The sequence below is a fragment of the Lolium rigidum genome, chromosome 3 (assembly GCF_022539505.1).
Source record: "Lolium rigidum isolate FL_2022 chromosome 3, APGP_CSIRO_Lrig_0.1, whole genome shotgun sequence".
Lineage (NCBI taxonomy): Eukaryota > Viridiplantae > Streptophyta > Magnoliopsida > Poales > Poaceae > Lolium > Lolium rigidum.
In genome coordinates this window covers 387,522,379-387,541,905 of record NC_061510.1, presented here as the reverse complement: position 1 = coordinate 387,541,905, position 19,527 = coordinate 387,522,379, and the positions used below count along the sequence as shown (strand labels likewise).

The following is a 19,527-nucleotide window of genomic DNA, read 5'->3' as shown; positions in this document are numbered from 1 at the left end:
CGCTGAAACTTAATCTTCCTTTGTGTTGCTTCAATGCCTTTACTATGAATTTATTGCTTTATGAGTTAACTCTTATGCAAGACTTATTGATGCTTGTCTTGAAAGTACTATTCATGAAAAGTCTTTGCTATATGATTCAATTGTTTAATCATTGTATTTACCATTGCTATGAATCACTTCATTCATCTCATATGCTTTACAATAGTATGATCAAGATTATGTTGGTAGCATGTCACTTCAGAAATTATCTTTGTTATCGTTTACCTACTCGAGGACGAGTAGGAACTAAGCTTGGGGATGCTGATACGTCTCCGGCGTATCGATAATTTCTTATGTTCCATGCTTGTTTTATGACAATACCTACATGTTTTGTTCACACTTTATGTCATTATTATGCATTTTCCGGAACTAACCTATTGAAGAGATGCCGAAGTGCCAGTTCCTATTTTCTGCTGTTTTTGGTTTCAGAAATCCTAGTAAGGAAATATTCTCGGAATTGCACGAAATCAACGCCCAAGATCTTAAAATTCCACGGAGCTTCCAGAACACCCGAGAGCCACCAGAGGGGAGCCCTGGGGGCCCCACACACCAGGCTGGCGCGACCAGGGGGTGGGCCGCGCCCCCTATGGTGTCACCGCCTCGTCGACCTTCCGACTCCGCCTCTTCGCCTATTTAAAGGTCCCTGGCCTAAATCTTCGATACGGAAAAGCCACGGTACGAGAAACCTTCCAGAGCCGCCGCCATCGCGAAGCCAAGATCTAGGGGACAGGAGTCTCTAATCCGGCACGCCGTCGGGACGGGGAAGTGCCCCCGGAAGGCTTCTCCATCGACACCACCGCCATCTTCATCACCGTTGCTGTCTCCCATGAGGAGGGAGTAGTTCTCCATCGAGGCTAAGGGTTGTACCGGTAGCTATGTGGTTAATCTCTCTCCTATGTACTTCAATACAATGATCTCATGAGCTGCCTTACATGATTGAGATTCATATGAGTTTTGTATCACTATTCATCTATGTTACTCTAGTGATGTTATTAAAGTACTCTATTCCTCTTCCACGGTGTAATGGTGACAGTGTGTGCATCGTGTAGTACTTGGCGTAGGTTATGATTATAATCTCTTGTAGATTATGAAGTTAATTATTGCTATGATAGTATTGATGTGATCTATGCCTCCTTCATAGTGTGATGGTGACAGTGTGCATGCTATGTTAGTACTTGGTGTAATTGCAATGATCTATCATGCACTCTAAGGTTATTTAAATATGAACATCGAATGTTGTGGAGCTTGTTAACTCCGGCATTGAGGTGCTCTCGTAGCCCTACACAATTAGTGGTGTTCATCATCCAACAAGAGAGTGTAGATTATAGCATTTATCTATTCTATTATGTGATCAATGTTGAGAGTGTCCACTAGTGAAAGTATGATCCCTAGGCCTTGTTTCCAAATACTGCAATCATCGCTTGTTTACTGTTCTACTGCATTTGTACTTCCTGCAATATTACCACCATTGACTGCACGCCAGTTGTAGCATCAAGCTATTTTCTGGTGCCGTTACTACTGCTCATATACATTCATACCACTTGTATTTCACTATCTCTTCGCCGAACTAGTGCACCTATACATCTGACAAGTGTATTAGGTGTGTTGGGGACACAAGAGACTTCTTGCTTTGTGGTTGCAGGGTTGCATGAGAGGGATATCTTTGACCTCTTCCTCCCTGAGTTCGATAAACCTTGGGTGATCCACTTAAGGGAAAACTTGCTGCTGTTCTACAAACCTCTGGTCTTGGAGGCCCAACACTGTCTACAGGAAAAGGAGTGTGCGTATACATCACCATCTATGCATAGACACGGCTCTGATACCACTGTAGAGATTCGTTGCATAGAAAACAAAAATTTTCCTACCGCGAGAACGCAATCCAAGCAAAGATGCAATCTAGAAGACGGTAGCAACGAGGGGATGATCGAGACTCACCCTTGAAGATTTCCAAAGCCTATAAGAGTAGGCTCTTATTGCTGCGGTAGACGATCACTTGCCGCTTGCAAAAGCGCGTAGAAGATCTTGATCACGGTGCCACGATCGGGCAGCACCTCCGTACTCGGTCACACGTTCGGTGTTGATGAAGACGACGTCCTTCTCCCCGTTCCAGCGGGCAGCGGAAGTAGTAGCTCCTCCTTGAATCTGATAACACGACGGCGTGGTGGCGGTGGTGGTGGAGAACTCCGGCGGAGCTTCGCTAAGCGTGCGGGAGAGGTGGAGGAGAGAGGGGGCGGCTAGGGTTTGGGAGAGGGGGGCGCCGGCCACTATAGGGTGCGGCCACCTTGTGGTCTTGGGGTGGCCGGCCCCCTCCCCTATGCCCCTCATTATATAGGTGGATCCCCAAGTGTTGGACTACAAGTCTTCGAATAAGACCCCAACACAAGAACCTTCCATGTAGTAGGGAAACCTACCCAAGGTGGGACTCCCACTTAAGGTGGGATTCCCCTCTTCCATGTGGGGGGGGTGGCCGGCCCCCTTAGGTGGAGTCCACCTTGGACTCCCCCACTAGGGTTGGCCGGCCATGGGAGGTGGAGTCCCTTCGGGACTCAGCCTTCCAATTTGATTTCTTCCGGACTTTTCTAGAACCTTCTAGAACCTTCCATAAAATCTTCCGGATCATTTTAAATCTTATAAAATGACTTCCTATATATGAATCTTATTCTCCGGACCATTCCGGAACTCCTCGTGATGTCCGGGATCCCATCCGGGACTTCGAACAATACTTTGAACTCCATTCCATATTCAAGTTCTACCATTTCAACATCAAACCTTAAGTGTGTCACCCTACGGTTCGCGAACTATGTGGACATGGTTGAGTACTCTCTCCGACCAATAACCAATAGCGGGATCTGGAGATCCATAATGGCTCCCACATATTCAACGATGACTTTAGTGATCGAATGAACCATTCACACGATACCAATTCCCTTTGTCACGCGATATTTTACTTGTCCGAGGTTTGATCATCGGTATCACTCTATACCTTGTTCAACCTCGTCTCCGACAAGTACTCTTTACTCGTACCGTGGTATGTGGTCTCTTATGAACTTATTCATATGCTTGCAAGACATTTAGACGACATTCCACCGAGAGGGCCCAGAGTATATCTATCCGTCATCGGGATGGACAAATCCCACTGTTGATCCATATGCCTCAACTCATACTTTCCGGATACTTAATCCCACCTTTATAACCACCCATTTACGCGGTGGCGTTTGATGTAATCAAAGTACCTTTCACGGTATAAGTGATTTACATGATCTCATGGTCATAAGGACTAGGTAACTATGTATCGAAAGCTTATAGCAAATAACTTAATGACGTGATCTTATGCTACGCTTAATTGGGTGTGTCCATTACATCATTCATATAATGATATAACCTTGTTATTAATAACATCCAATGTTCATGATTATGAAACTAATCATCCATTAATCAACAAGCTAGTTAAGAGGCATACTAGGGACTCTTTGTTGTTTACATATCACACATGTATCAATGTTTCGGTTAATACAATTATAGCATGGTATATAAACATTTATCATAAACATAAAGATATATAATAACCACTTTTATTATTGCCTCTTGGGCATATCTCAAACAGAGGATGGCGCCGAGGTCGAAGGGGGCGCGTCCGAACTAAGAGGTCGAGAAGAAGGGACAGCGGGAGGTGCATCAGGAAATAGAAGAAAAGATATATCATCCACCGGGTAAGTACCAGAGGTGGGGCGAGGATAGAAGGGACGCGTCTCATCAAATGTGACATCACGAGAGATGCGCATCCGACGACCAACAGGGTCCCAACAATGATAGCCTTTATGCTCATCACTGTATCCGAGAAAAACACACTCAACAGACTGAGCGGTCAGTTTGGTGCATTCGCGAGGAGGTAGGAGGAAATAGCAAACGCAACCAAATAAATGAAGAGTCGAGTAGTCTGGAGAACTACCAGAGAGACGCTCGAGAGGAATGCCACCTTGAAGGGCAGCAGAAGGCTGCATGTTAATGAGGTAAGTCGATGTAGCGACAGCCTCAGCCGTAAATGCGGCGGAAGAGCGGAAGCAATCATCATAACACGGGTAGTCTCAAGATTAATTCCTATGTGTTTTATGTGCACTTTGCATCATTTTATGACATTTATTGGACTAACCTATTAACAAGTGCCACAGTGCCAGTTCTTGTTTATTATGTATGTTTATTGCAGAAAATGTCCAAAAATGAAAGTGCTCGGAAAACTCTGAAAAAATCACAGAAATTCTAATATACCAGAAGACCCCGGGAGTCAGAAGGAGAGCCGGAGGGGGGCTACAGGCCGCCCATACAAGGCCCAGGAGCGGCCATCCCTGGCCCGCGCCTGGGGGTTGTATGGCCGCCTCGTGCACCCCCTCGCTTCGCCTCTTCACCTATAAGACCCCTCTGACCTAAAAACTCCGCAACGAATCACCCTCCGTCCACGAAAAGTTCCGTAGCCGCCGTCATCACCGAAACCAAGTTTCCGGGGACAGAAGTCTCTGTTCCGGCACCCTGCCGGGACGGGGAAGTGCCCCCGGAGCCATCACCATCGACTCCATCGCCTCCACTTCGACTCCATGATGGTTTGTGAGTAGTTCCCGCAGGGACTATGGGTTCTTGGATGTAGCTAGATGGTACTATCTCCCATGTACTTCAATACAATGATCTCATGAGCTGCCTTACATGATTGAGATCCATATGATATAATCGGTGTTGTGTTTGTTGGGATCCGATGGATTGATCATTATGTTCAGCATATCTTATAAGTTTGTGAAGTATTTGTTGCTGCAATATTATTATGTTTAATGCTTGTCACTAGTGCACGAGTGGCATGGTCTTAGATCTAGACTCTATAATTGTTGTTTAGATTGTATCTACAAATTGTATGCACATGTCTTTGTCCAGAACCCGAGGCTCCAAAGTGATCTCGAATTGGTATAACCGGAGGGGATGGCTTTGATGTGAGGATCACATGTTTTCACCAAGTGTTAATGCTCTTCTCAGGTGCTCTATTAAAAGGAGTATCTTAATTACCAGTAGTTTCCCTCGAGGCCCCGCTGCAAACGGGCTGGTAGGACAAAAGATGTTATGCAAGTTTCTCATTGCGAGCACGTATGAATATATATGGAAAACATGCCTACGATATTAATAGACTGGATATTTTGTCTTAATGCTAAATTCAATTTTGTCAATTGCCCAGCTGTAATTTGTTCACCCAACACTTGTTATTTAGAGAGTTAACACTAGTGCAGATAGCCGGGAACCCCGGTCCTTTATTTTATCATCATTGCTTTTCAATCAACTACACGTTGGGATATTTTTCAGTGTTATTGCCTCAGTGTTACTGCTACTGCTGTGTTACTATTGCTCTCATATTACTGCTGCATCACATTTCCCTGTCAACACGCCATTAAAGTAGTACCAACTATTTTCTGGCGCCGCATCATATTACCACTGCTTTCACATCACCCTGTTGCTAGTGCTTTTCCAGGTGCAGCTGAATTGACAACTCCGCTGTCAAGACTTATAAGTATTCTTTGGCTCCCCGTGTGTAGAATCAATAAATTTGGGTTTTACTTCCCTCGAAGACTGTTGCGATCCCCTATATTTCATCAAGACTATTTTTGGACGCCGTTGCCGGGGAGCATAACTCTACTTATAAGTTTACCTGGGGAGTACACTCCACCTCTCTCGCTGTTTTTATTTCATTTTTTTGTTTAGTTTATTTTTGTCTTGTTTTATTTTTCCTATATATCTGAAATCCATAAAAATTTGAAAATTCAAAAAAACTAAAAATTGTTGTTATGGAAGGACCTGCTTTATACTCTATGGAACTTGTAGAATTATTTATGAAGTATAGAGAATCATATACGGGAAAACTAATGAGTGGCATGTTGAAAAAGTTGGATACAATTGCTAAAATTTTAGTTAAACGTCATGATATAAATTGTTGCTCTAAACAGGATACTAAACATCTTAAATTCCAATGTGGCTTTAGTGAAGAAGTTTTAATTTCGAACTATCATTGGAATAACTATATTCATCTTGGATTCGAAGAAGTAGAACAATTTGTCTTATTTATGGGAGCCTCTGAAATAGAATCCTTCATGTCTAAAAATTATGAAACTTGTGTTGCTTGTCATAACCTTAAAGATTATGTCTCTTCTATCCTTGATTATTGCACAGAAAATTTCAGCAATAATTATTACTCCGTATATCATTGATTATAAAGAGAGACTCAATTATTCACAAAAATGTATCCACAATTTGCAGGAACCCATGAAAGAGGAAATTGCTAAACCTGAAAGCTCATTAGATGAAAAAGAGGAGGAGAGTGATGAACAAAAGGAGAAAGAATAGATTAGCTACCCATGCCTACCTTCTAATGAGAGTAACTCTTTATCTCTTACATTATTTGATTGCCCTGATGCTTACCAAAGGAGGACAAATGTTATGTTCATGAGGATTTTGAACCTGGCAGGGCAGCGTGCTCGCCGATAGTTTGAGACTCTGAGACGAAGTCCAAATCACGGAAGTGTTGGTATGAGGAGAAAGAAATGCTGATTCATTTTAGAGCTCTATTGTTTTCATTGATTCGTTTTAGAACTTGATGTTTTTTTCAGCAGCGGCAAAAAGGAAATTTGGAAAAATAATGGCTTCGCCCTGGTTTGAATCAGAGACCTTCAGTGTGTTAGACTGACGTGATAACCAACTACACCACGGAACCTTCTTATTTATTAAAACCTGAACCAAATTTAAACACACGGTCGTGTTACAGGAAATTCGGCTGTTTTTGCCTCAGCATTCATGTATGAGAAGATGCATTATGTTTACAGTTCGTCACTTAGTCGTCGTGGTAGAAGTGTAGAACGTGGGAGGAGCATATGGATGTCGTGATGTACTTCGCCTCGTAGGTCAATTTGGGTATGGCCAAGTCTTCCTGATGTTAACAGAGATTGAACTCACCGAAACTGAAAATTGAAAACGGTGAATTCAGTCTCCTAAAAATCGTTGGTTCAGTCGAGCTTGGCACTCGCGTGGAATAGTACCCGTAATATGAATAAAATTAAAATTTCACGGGAGAATTCGGCGATGAAATTACGAAACAAGGATAGTTTGTTGTTGCGACTGAGCATCATACGTGCATAATTTTACATAAAACGTAAAATTAACTAATACTCCTCCGTCAGCGTGACCTAATTTCAACAAAATTTGGCCCCGGCAGGCCTCTACGCGTGGCGGAGGACGGGGAGGCGGAGGAAGGCGAGGTGCGCGGCCTACTCTGCGTTGAACTCGACGATCTCGAGCTTCACGCGACGAACGCGTGCCTCCCTCTGCGCTATCTCATACTCGTGGATCAGGCGGACAACGTCGGCCTCCTCCCGGTGGAACCTTGCGCGCGCCTCCACCTCGGAGACAGCCACGACTTGCTTGATTACGGCTTCCTCCTCCTCGTCGTCGTGGACGTAGTCGCCGGGGGAGAGATGTAGCGGCGCCGCGTCCTCCTCGACCTCTGAGTTGCTCGCGTAGACCGGCGAAAGAGGGGGACGACACGACCCGCCGGAGAGGAGCCCTCGCCGCCATTTGCGTAGCGGTCAAGCTTCCCCGGGGGTGTGAGCCCCCAGTTCGTCCACCTCCGGGCGTTGCGCTTGCGCGCGCCCTCGGACATGTTGCATTTCCGGCGCTCCTCATTCGAGCGGAAAATGTGGGGGACGCGGCGGCAAGTCTCCGCCGCCCATCCGAACGCCTCCGGCTAGCCATGGCGTCAATGGGGAGGTGGCGGTTTCGAGAATGCGGCGGAGGAGGTGGACGGATTGGTCGTCGGAGCTAGGTGGTGGAAGACGGCAAAGCGGCGGAGGGGAGTAGGGTTTGGAAACCTAACTCCCCTCTGTGGCCCGTTTTAATAGGGTCGCGCGTCGCGTTTCTCGGGCCCCCGAACTCAGTTTACGGGCCAACCGCGAGTTTAGGCTCTAGTCTGTGCCACTTTCGGCACGAACCCGTAAACTGGCCAAAAAAGTTCACGGTAGGGTTTTCAAGTTCTGTTAGAGATGTTAGAGATGCGCTCACGAGGTCTTCCACGTGCATTCAACTAGTTATGTTCACATTTCGTCACTTAGTCGCCATGGTAGAAGCGTAGAACAATGCCACGCACTGTCTGTGTATGGATAGAGACGTCCTAGCGCAATCAACATTGATTTTGAATGAGAACCAACCTGAGGTTGAGTGGTTAGGTGGGTGGTTGTCACTCTAATGTGTGCGTGTATACGTTCATAGAGGTGAGTGTATGTGCGCGTGTGTGCATGTGAATGTATTTCACAAAGAAAAAAATATGAGCATCTACGTTGTGCTATGTTTCTAAAAAAAACATTGATTTTGAATGTACCTTCAGCCGGGGTCATGCATCGTCTTTGGCGTTGTCGATGGCCAGGCAGCGTACTGGCGTGGTCGCCGACAGTTTGAGACGATGTCCAAACCCCTGCTTCATTTTAGAGCTCCTGTGTTTTGTTGATTCGTTTTAGAATTTTTTTTTTTTTTTTCAGCAGCGGCAAAAAGAAAATTTTAAAAACGTCTTTGGCGTTGTCGATGGCCAGGCAGCGTACTGGCGTGGTCGCCGACAGTTTGAGACGATGTCCAAACCCCTGCTTCATTTTAGAGCTCCTGTGTTTTGTTGATTCGTTTTAGAATTTTTTATTTTTTTTCAGCAGCGACAAAAAGAAAATTTTAAAAACGAGTATGGCTTCGCCCGGGTTCGAACCGGAGACCTTCAGTGTGTTAGACTGACGTGATAACCAACTACACCACGAAACCTTATTGTGTAATAAACCCGGAATATTATTAAAGAACCCATGCCAATACAGGAAATTTGACTGATTTTGCCTCAACATTCAGATATCAGAGGATGGAACTCTGAGGAAGCCTGAACCATCTTTGAGATTGAGCGCAGCTTCTATTCTTCGGAGACATTTCAAATGGAATCTAAGAGAACACCCTTTTCTGGCAATCGAAGCTCCACCCACACTGCACACAGTGGAAATAGGCGTCTCTATTCGAGACTAGCTTCTGAGCTCTGATTCCCAGTTTGGTCGACTCCAAACGACAGAGAAGACGAAAACGTTTGCTGTGCACCACAGCGGAAGAAGAGGAGCAGTAGGTATCGAAATGAAAAAATCGGACACGGGGATATCTGGTCAAAACACTGACGCCTGCCTCCATTCTCCAGGTGGCTTCAGGTTCAGATATGCAGGTCCTAATCATGTTCTAACAAAATAAGACACGGCAGCCCGACATGGATGATGATTCTGCCAAAGCTCGAAACAAATTAAACACTGTTGGCTGCCCTGATTTCACACAATCATACGTTTCTGAAGTCTATAAATAGAGAGCAACCGCAAGAAAATGTGTGCCCCATGTTTCTTTTTAGAGGAAAAGGGTCACGCCCAGGTTCCATTGAAGAAACCAGCAACGACATCTAACTTGCCCCACATTGTTTTACAGGCAGCAGCAAAACAGATAACACCACCACAAATAAACACGCATCGACAGCTCTAGCAAAACGCAACAATAAACCATATGGTATAAGCCTACGGAGTGCATGCAATCCAGCCAAATTAATGATCCCCCGGAATAAACTCTGTACACTGCCAGCACCACACCACACACGGGGAGAAAAGACCACCAAAACGAAAAAGGGAAACTAAAAAATCATTATTCTGAAGCCCTCTTCTCCCTAAGAAAAAGCTTCACCGGGGCTCTCGGACCATCAAAATCGTCCGATTTCAGCACCAGGCTTGCCCCGCTCAGATCAATGGAGGGCAAACCTCACAGACGACGGGAGCTTAAGGCCGATGGCTTCCCTCGCGACTTTCCGTGCGTGATCCCTCGCCGCCTTGGCACCATCCTTCTCCCTCCCCCATGTACCCATTCGTTTCAAACGATGGTAGCGTGGACTGATTGTGAGGAACTTCAAACCAGGGGCCACACCCACCAGGCACGCCAAAAGCCCGATCAACGGGGGTTGTGCAGCGAAACCTCCTACAAGAATCAAATGGAGCTTCTGAAGAGAGATGTCCTCTGGCCAGCTGACTTGTACATTCTCCAGATGATGCTGTTCTCCGCCGTATGCCTTCATCTGCATGCAAGGAAGACCCAACTGTTGTGAGCTCTTTACAATTGCCTGGACTGTGACTTAACAAGCTCTCTTAAAGGTTGACGAATTATATGACTTTGATTTATCTAACATAAATGCTCAATGCCATTGGAGTTAAACTGTTTTAGGATATTTGAGATCACAAGTGGTACTGGTATATATTTTAGATGACTTCATTTCAGGACATGGAAACGAAACACAGCTTATTACATACCAGTCAAGGAATCTAATGTACATAAGCAAAAATTATCCAAGAGCTAAGGAATTTATGTTAACACAAGGAGTTGCTTCAAGGAGATAAGCCACAGGTGATAATAAATTCTAGCATTTTACCTGTTATCTCAAGCATTTTGTATGAAGTAATTCATCAAACCTAACCTTGTAAGCCAGTAGCATATACAAACATAGGACTGAGAACATTATCCATGGCCCGACTATGTGACATTCTAATTTTACTCCAAACAAAGAAAAAATGAAGAGCATTTAGGACGTACTTCTAGACGGAGTCTTGTGACGAAAGGAGTTGCTTGAAGGAGATAAGCTACTGCAAGAACATTATTCCAAGATGGCAAAATATACAAGTTGATGTACTTCAATACAGTGAATTTCTTCGCATATAGCTTGAAATTGGGCTCCTGCAGAAGAGCAGATAAAGCAATTATGGTAATCGATTATTATGACAGATAGAAACTGCTAACTCAACAATTGGGTATCAGCCATCTTAGCGTACCTTCGATGGTGAAAGGAATGTCAAGCAGACTTTCTCGATCATTTTCATTTTATTTAAATTCATCGAGAGAGAACAATTTCTGTTCGAGAACTTTGTTGATATTCTCCTCATATTGGGAGTACTCGCATATTTGATGAGTACCTTATGTCCATCATACTCAAAGATGACTAGGCTGGCTGAATGAATCTCAATACTCACCAAATTCTTGCAATAATATATATACAAATGGAACAGTCTTTCACCGGAAATCCTTATGTTAACCAAATCATTGCAGCTCCCCAATCTCAAAATGCGGACACCAGGGCAGCAAGAGAAAATGCTTTGGATATCAGAATCAGCTATCGTGACACACATTAGACAAAGGCTTACGAGAGAGGAAAAGCTAATGGGATACATTGATAGTCTGAATATGCAATTCGTCATCCATAGCCTCAGCAAAGAGGATGCTTGTCCATCGCCGAAAAAATGCAAAGGGAAGTTATAAGGACTTGCAGTCCTGGAATGCCCAGAACATGATATTCCACTTTTACACAAGTGAAGTCTCACAGAGTGTGCATTTGACTTTGACGCAAACTGGACCCATTTGTCAAGGTGGGCAGCATGGGTGGAGTTGAGATCAAAATGAACCTCAAACACGTTAACACCAGTTCCGTCATGGCACAGCAGCCGGTTGTTTACTCTGTCAATGAATTCGTCTGATCTCAAACTCCAAGATTCTGGATCATTGCACTCGGTGGAGGTGGTGGTGCAAACTGAACTTTCCTCAGAAAAAAGATTGTGCCCACTAAATACAAGATGAGAGTAGTCCTGTTCCTCCGGTCGTCCAGAAACAGAACTAGTAACTGCGGCGTCTTGGATCGCAAGCGATGACAACATCTTTTCCAACGAATCATCAGGTAATCTGTTAGTTAAATAATATCCAGCGGGTTCTTGGCCAGATTTCCTCTTCCTATTCTTGCAAGAATCTCCTGAAAGCAATAAGAAGTAGATTTCTCACTCGAATGATCAAAGCAATGCACATCCTGATTTGACAAATTTTGTGACTCCTAAAAGCTGTAGAATGTCGATTTCCTGTACAAAGCCTAAATATGCAAATTCGACTAGAAAAACCATGGAACAACAAGTCAATGGCTTTGTGACTCCTAAAGGCAGCATAAATTCTTTTGGTATTAGAACACCTAGAAACCAGATAGCAAATGTCGGATCGAAGTGGCGCAACCTGAATTTCCTTCAGAGACGATGTTGCCGATCGTTAACGATGAGAAGAGGCTCTCCAGATCTTCATCCGGTAGTAGTAGGCTACTTGATTCTCCGGCGTGGCCTTGCTGTAATCTCCTCTTCTTATCATAGCGACAATCTCCTGGAAAAGGGTATAATGTACACCGGAATACTGGATGTCAGGCCCAGCCGTACAAAAAGAAAAATCAAGTTTTCTTTTGAGAAAAAAAAATCACTTGTTAGGAGCAACTATCAGTTAATACGCACGCCGCCGACACTAATCAGTCCGCAGCGGACAGCCCTAACATGGGGAAATCGCGTTTGATGACTACTGACGTTGTTCCCTGGGGCAAGATAGCTACAGTAGCAATCGGCATTACTGATCGAGATCTAGAAAGAGGGAGACCTTCTTGTTCTTGGTAGTTTGGCGGCGGAGGAGGCGTTAATGGGCGGCTCATGTCAGGTAGCGGCAGCGCGAGGGGGGAGGACGGAAGCGGAAACTCGGCACAAGGGTGATTGCAGAAGGGTGGGAGCCGGAGGAGGAATTCCAATTCTAATACTCCGTAGGTTTTCCTGCCGCCCACTATCACCGACCCAAATAGGCTTTTCTTTTTGAGGAAAGTTTATAACCGACCCCAATAACCTAATCCGAGTTTTATCATTTGATATTTTGATCCACAAAATTTTAATCTTAGCCACATTTTTCCTTAAAGGGGTATTTACAAAAATAAATCAAGCATTTTCATAAGCATATGTTCTTATTTGTTTGCACATGAAAGGCTCCTATTAGGCATGTGTCTAGTTAGATAAGTACTACTCCCTCCGTCACGTTAAAGATGTCGCAACTCTCCCTTCCCGCAGTTCATTTTCACTTTTGCAATAACCCCCGCGATACATCCTAAGTGCTTTAAATCTGGGCTTCAAATCCTATTTCAAAAACGGGTTCTTCTCCGTCGCCGTCGATCCTCAGCTCCGTCGCTGGCCTGCTTCCTCGCACGGACGTCGGCCTACCGCGGACGTCCACGGCCGCACGCCAGCATACTGCAGACGCCCACGAGCTCCCGGACTCCATCATCTAGGACTCGCACGAGCTTGATGGCGCCACCATCGCGAACGCGTGAAGGAGGTCGCCGATGCTAGACGGGGCGGCTCGACCTGGCGGCTGACCGGCTTGCCAGCCGCGCTCCTTCATACGTTGGCGCCGCTCCGGTCTTCTTTCTCCCCCGCCTCTGCAGCTCCCTCGCCGTCCGCCGTCGAGGAAGTACTACTGTTCAACAAAAACTGGTTTCTTTTTGTAAGCATCAAATTAAGGATATCCCATTGTACATGCCCTTATAGCACTTTTTGTTTTTTCATTCTATCATCTCTACACAGTCGGTCACGAACACATTCAATATTGCAAAGGTCCGAACAATTCCATGTTTGGAATTGCCAACAAAGAGATTGACATCATTCTTTCTATTTTTTTTTTGAATAAAAGGGTTTCCTCCGGAGAGTTTGTTTGAAAGAAAGAAGAAACTAAACAGTCCAAGCCAGATGATGAGAATACACAAGAGCAAAGGGGTGTATAGATTACAAGCAACACATCCTAGAGTTGTGGACCCTCACGTTTGAAGCATTCTCTCTGAAGCTACAGGTTTCGATGATTTCAGGTCTTCGTCTTTTTTGTTTTGTCAAAATGCCTTCTTGTCTACTTTCTTCTACATTGCCAGTCTTGGGGTCCATGACCCCCATCTCCTCCAAGCGTTGAACACCTCAGCTGCGATTCATTCCACCAGCTTTGCGAGCCATTGTAATCGATCCTTTGCCATATCCTTTGCAATGTCCTTCACATGCAAAGAACTCCAGAAATTAATCCAATAGCGGATTTTATATACCACTGCAATCGGTTCATCTGGGCAGTTCTTTTAAAAACATGCTAAGTTTATTGTTTTCCAAATCCCTAGAAAACCACTGCTATCACCACCGCAACAACATTTCGGTCCAGACCCCGCAACCCTTTAAGCCAGATGTTCACACAAATATGGACATTGGTGAATAGACAGTTGAAAGTGAAAGAAACACTCAACACATTCCACACATGTCTTGCTAAAGGGCAAGAAAAGAAAAGATGGTCAATCGATTCATTGTTTCCACAGAATAAACAACTCTTCGAAAATGACCCACCCCTTTGCAAGAGAACATCCCTTGTACAGATGCTACCTTTCAGCACAAGCCAAAGAAATGTTTTAACTCGCATAGAAATCTTAACATTTCACATAAACATGTACGACACTACCCCATAATTCTGTAGAGCGTAATAAAAAGATCTCACAATGAAAACTCGGACAATTTCCAATACATCTTATCTGAATCTTATGACAAAGTCACATCCCCACACACACCACACATTCTTAGCCATTGTTCTTTTCTTTGTCTAACCATAGCCCTTCCGAATCTAAGATTTCTGATCCCGGTAGAAAATGCTTTACTAACAGTGATCTCTTGGTTTAGTGAAACTGGGTATAGTCTAGGAAAAGTCCAGAGAGAGGGCGATTATGGAGCCAATGATCTACCAGGAACCGTGTATTTTCCCATTGCCAATCACAATTCTACAACAAGGCCACAGGAATTTTTTTAACTTCCATCAAACCATAGCATCTTGACTTGGTTTTGCTTCACCTACCGAGCCGGGTTCTTCTCCTTGAGTTCCTTCTATGGTTCCACATGAGAAACCTATGAAGGCTACTTGGCGAACTATATATAAAGGAAAGGGGTGATGTTTTCCTTTATGGCGATAATAGTTGATTCCCTTGCTTGTAGTTTTGGGTCGATTCCGTGTATTTAACATATTTAATCAAAAGACTAAAGGCCCATACGGAAGATGAAAAAGGCGAGGACTGAAATTATTTTATCAACGTGTGCACCGCAACATACATTGGTCAAGAACACACTCATGTCGGTGAATGGAGGAAGCCTCCTCACCGTCGTCATGTGCGTTGATGGGCAGAATTGCTGATTTCCAAAAGAATTGAGCCAGTCCTTGACGCACTTTAGTTGCGGAAGCATCATTGCAGCACGGTCTAGTTCCCATGGCGCGGTAACCATTGGGGCGTCAAGAAACCGCTCCATGAAAACCAAGAACTACTCCATGGCCTGCTCCCCAAGTGTTGGTGATTCCAAATATTAAATTGTTTTTACAATTGGGGAGAGGTGTTTCTGAACCCGAGCTCATATGCTCATGATTGAGTAAAAAATATCTAAAGAACAGAAAACAAATTCAAAAAAATCTGAAATTTTTGCACAACGAACATGAACAAATGTTCTAACAGCACACAAAAAATCTCCGTGAAAATACATATGTAGTGGTCTATGCAAAAAAGACAAATCGGAGTGCTGTCAGCAACAAATCTAGATGTTCGAAATAGCACCGCATTTTGTCTTTTTTTTTTGCACAGACCACTACGCATGTATTTTCTCTGAGATTTTTGGCGTGCAGTTAGAACACTTGTTCTTGTTCATTGTACAAAAATTACAGATTTTTTTAAAAAATTTGTTTGCTATTTTTTTGAATTTGTTTATTCAATCAGGAGCATATGAGATGGGGTTCAGATCTGGTTTTTCGGTACATTGTTATATTAAACATGTTACTAAATTCTAATTACCCCACTTTCCAAATGGTAAAAACTGATTAGAGACTAACTGCAAGGGATGGACGACACATACCAGGTTAACAAACTGCAATACAATAAATTTATTTGCATCTAGCATGAAACTGGGCTCATGTAGAAGAACAACTGAAACGGTGACAGTAATTTATTACTGCAACTAATAAAGCGTTCTTTGTCGAAAAAATTTATTGCAACAGTTGGAAACTGCGAACTAAGTGATTACAGCTGAAGGTACATTTCTCAAGAGGCAGAGAACAAGGTAGAACGAGAAAATGTTGCAACCGCCTGCACAATGAGGATCCTTGTCCATCGCCATAACAATGCAAAGGGAATTTATTAACGGCTTGCAGTCACAGAATGCACAATTTCATATCTACACAACTGAGGTCCCACGCATTGTGCATATGACTTTGACACAAACTAGACACATTTGTCAAGGTTGGACAGCATGAGCGGGGTTCAGATCAAATGAACCGTCATGACTTGCCCTACTAGAGTCCGGATCATTCATGTTTTCCAGATCATCATCCAGTACTCTGCTACTTTAATGGACAAGAATATTAATCAAGAAACCATACACACCATATATCTTTTGAAAACTTGGAGTTCAGAATACAAGAGAATGCAAAACAGAAAGGAAAAAAGAAAATATAGCTAAGCATTCTGCCAGTAAAAAGGTGGACACATGAAGACTATCAGCCACCATCTTCACTGATCACCCTAGAGATGGCAAAGCCTCCTGGCTGGAGCAAACGAACCAAGCCAACCCCATCAAACTCCTTGCGACTAGCCGACGAAATCTGCACCACCCCAACAGTCCTTGAATCAAGGGGAGAACGGGAACAAAAAAAAAAAAAAAACGAGATGAGGGTGAACTGAATCATGGAACGGAACCATTACCGATCACAAAAGGCAAGCACAAGATCGTGAGATGCGATCGGTCAGTGCGTCTTCGTCCGGGTCGGCTGCTTCTGGGAGGCCAGCTTGTAGATCCAGAACACCTGCGGAAGAACGTGTAAAAACGGCGGCATGGTCAGGCCAGCTGATCGGACGAGCGATGGTGGAAGGGAAACCAGATCGGAAATGCGGGGGAGTACGAGGGCTAGGACGTGCACGGCGGCGAGGATGATGGCAAAAAGTGGTGCGGAGTCCAGGGCGTGGGAGCCGGTCGCCGGCTGCTGGTGCTGAGGCATCTTCGGCGGCGATGGGAGGGAAGGTTTCTTGCTTGTTTTTTTCTCGAGATGAGATTTCTGCGTTGGGTTTCTGGTCTCCTGATCGGCATGAAAGAATAGGAAGGCAAATGCTTTGGAAAAGTTTGTTTCTTTGCGGAGATATAGATTTCCATCAAGAATATAACACAAAATGTGGCTGTAGTTTAGTGGTGAGAATTCCACGTTGTGGCCGTGGAGACCTGGGCTCGAATCCCAGCAGCCACAATCTTCGTTTTTAGTTTGATTTTTTAGATGCTTGCAATGATAGTATACATGGATGATGGCGCTCATTTGTTTGCTGGTGGTTCATTCATTCAATTGCCTATATTTCTTTATGCGATGGTTCTCATGCATTCAAGTTTTTGATTAATATTCTCGCAATTTTTTTTTTGATTAATATTGAAATGCTTGCAAAGAATCGATAATTCCTTTAGATTTTGTTTACTTGAGAATTGTGACTACTATTAGGTTGTTTTAACAAAATGGTTCCAAAGTATACATGTAAAGGATTGCTTAATCTAGTTGGTTCATGCAATTTTGTTAATGGGCTAGAATCCCAATAGGCACAAGCTTAAAAATTTCCATACGACATGTATGCGATCTTGTTAGTTACTAATTTCGGTCTTCAGTATTTTGTATGGCCGTGTGAGCATAATTGATCTTATTTTTAAGTGATTATTATGCGTGTAAAGAATTGCTCTATTTGTTTGTAAAATGGTTAATGCATTTTTGAAACAAAAAATCTAAGAAGTGAGTTATCTTGGGCGGACAGATCGGGAGGACGTGCAAACTCATGCGAGATGATGGAAAGAGAAAGGTTAACTAATGAGCTTGATTTACCCCCCTTCCGGACGTGGGGCACGAGCTGGCTCACTACATTGCCATGTAAAAGTGATGTTTCCCGACTTTTTGAATAATTAATTTGATCGATGTTTGATGATAGACGTAAAATGTATCAATGAACTATGTAGTTTATTAGGTCATATTCCAACATATTTACATCTTATTTAGATTTTTTTGTATTACCACTATTTTAAATGGTTTACGGGAATTTTCACAACATCCCATTATCTTGGTATCTTACTCTGGATGAAACAAAAATCCCATGTTAGTGGTTTTCTTTTTTAACTTTTAGGGAGCTTCGGGACTCGAAATAGGGTAAGGTTAAGAGACAAAGAGTACGATTTAGAATTTTCAAGAAGGATCCAACAAGCCAAAGTAGAGCATTAGTGGCTTCCTGTTTGATTGCCTTGTTTTCGTGCAATCAAATTGGTTTAGACCTAAAACCATCTTACCCTTAAGAATTTTATTTCGCGACATACAGAGGTGGAGAGACTAAACGGAAGTTATGTAGTCCGCTATCATAGGAAGAATATTGGAATCGGAAACGGCTACCGGAATCTCCTCCGGCTGACTGTCCTCCTTCACCAATGCCTCCATGTCGCTCTCCACCACGGGGAGCGAGTATTAGGACCCAAGACTTGGGGTTTGTGGTAATAATTTGATCGCATCTCTCTATGTATTACCATCATGTTAGTCCATATGATCTGCCCTACATGATTACGGTGTAATATTGTAATTCCTATGGTAGATCGTTGGTTACAATATGATGAACGTGTTGTTATGTTGAGATGTTATATATATGCATGTTGTACTCTCATTATTTTTGCATATAGATAGTATTGCACTATAGTTTGTTGAAGTAGAAATGATTTAGTCACAGGTGAAGGAAACCACGAGCTAATTCTTTGGATGCATGTTGTGGGGGATTTATGGGACCTCAAAATTTTATCCATTGGTTGGACATTCTTCTTAATTCATCCCTTGTTTACTCAGCAATGATTATAAGATCAATCACTAGGGTGTTATTTTAAGTATAAACGTCCCCACCTATTTACCATCACACTCTAATTTTAATCTATAGAGTTCATCTATGTTAAGTGTAATAGAATGACGAGTATGACATGTATTAGCAGTATTGAGAGATTTAGCCTAGTGATAAAATGACATCACTAAGTGACAGCAGCACCACATCCTCCGATATACATGCATCTAGGGATAATGGAGAACAAATACTTAGGGCAAAGTGAAAAAATTTGCACAGTCAGTGACATCGAACTGACATCGAACTCATATGGTATTTTCCTTCTTAACTTCACTTGTTTAGGAAATGCAGTCCATGTGATTATTTTGCATAACACTTATGTATGATTCAGTTCTCATAACCATGTCAACATTGTTGATAGAGATCAAACAAACCCAATTTCCATTGTTTCATAAGAGTAAATCAACCTCCATCTTGTCCTCTTGCATTCTAAAGGATTGGACCAGTCTTTGCATTTATTGTTTTTTTTTGCATTTTAATTCCAAGCAACCTATCGCTCCTTATTATTTAATTTCTTTAGTGCATAGATAACTAGAATTGTGGCACTCACGTTTGAATTTTTTATAAGTTTAACTTCTTGTTCCTGTGGTTTGATACCTTTACTTCAACATTGAAAGCATCTACAACTATCCCAT

At 43.2% G+C, this 19,527-nt stretch overlaps 2 protein-coding genes and 2 non-coding genes across 4 annotated transcripts; 1 reads left to right on the top strand and 3 right to left on the bottom strand.

The window, feature by feature from the left end:
* Window positions 1-8,785: 8,785 nt before the first annotated feature.
* TRNAV-AAC lies at window positions 8,786-8,859 on the bottom strand. The gene has a single exon. It is a non-coding gene; the product is annotated as a tRNA-Val (tRNA).
* Window positions 8,860-9,853: 994 nt separating this feature from the next.
* LOC124697608 lies at window positions 9,854-12,239 on the bottom strand. The gene is made up of 4 exons (XM_047230175.1): window positions 12,148-12,239; window positions 10,929-11,896; window positions 10,693-10,833; window positions 9,854-10,180 (listed from the first exon to the last, which is right to left on the bottom strand). Exons 2-4 carry the CDS (start codon window positions 11,802-11,804, stop codon window positions 9,854-9,856), a joined length of 1,344 nt encoding a protein of 447 aa, XP_047086131.1. The 5' UTR covers window positions 11,805-11,896; window positions 12,148-12,239.
* Window positions 12,240-16,737: 4,498 nt separating this feature from the next.
* Window positions 16,738-16,989, bottom strand: LOC124697607. The gene is made up of 2 exons (XM_047230174.1): window positions 16,894-16,989; window positions 16,738-16,797 (listed from the first exon to the last, which is right to left on the bottom strand). The coding sequence occupies exons 1-2, from the start codon at window positions 16,987-16,989 to the stop codon at window positions 16,738-16,740; spliced, it is 156 nt and encodes a 51-aa protein (XP_047086130.1).
* A 171-nt stretch (window positions 16,990-17,160) lies between these two features.
* Window positions 17,161-17,232, top strand: TRNAH-GUG. The gene has a single exon. It is a non-coding gene; the product is annotated as a tRNA-His (tRNA).
* The last annotated feature ends 2,295 nt before the right edge of the window (window positions 17,233-19,527 follow it).

Bases quoted from the DNA above. Each gene is read 5' to 3' on its own strand.
- LOC124697608 (XM_047230175.1), bottom strand. From the start codon at position 11,804: ATGTTGTCATCGCTTGCGATCCAAGACGCCGCAGTTACTAGTTCTGTT. The intron at 10,834-10,928 runs GTACGCTAAGAT...GCTCTTCTGCAG, and splicing joins CATTCCTTTCACCATCGAAG to GAGCCCAATTTCAAGCTATA. The intron at 10,181-10,692 runs GTACGTCCTAAA...CCTTGCATGCAG, and splicing joins TCACAAGACTCCGTCTAGAA to ATGAAGGCATACGGCGGAGA.
- LOC124697607 (XM_047230174.1), bottom strand. From the start codon at position 16,989: ATGCCTCAGCACCAGCAGCCGGCGACCGGCTCCCACGCCCTGGACTCC. The intron at 16,798-16,893 runs GTACTCCCCCGC...GTTCTTCCGCAG, and splicing joins CCGTGCACGTCCTAGCCCTC to GTGTTCTGGATCTACAAGCT.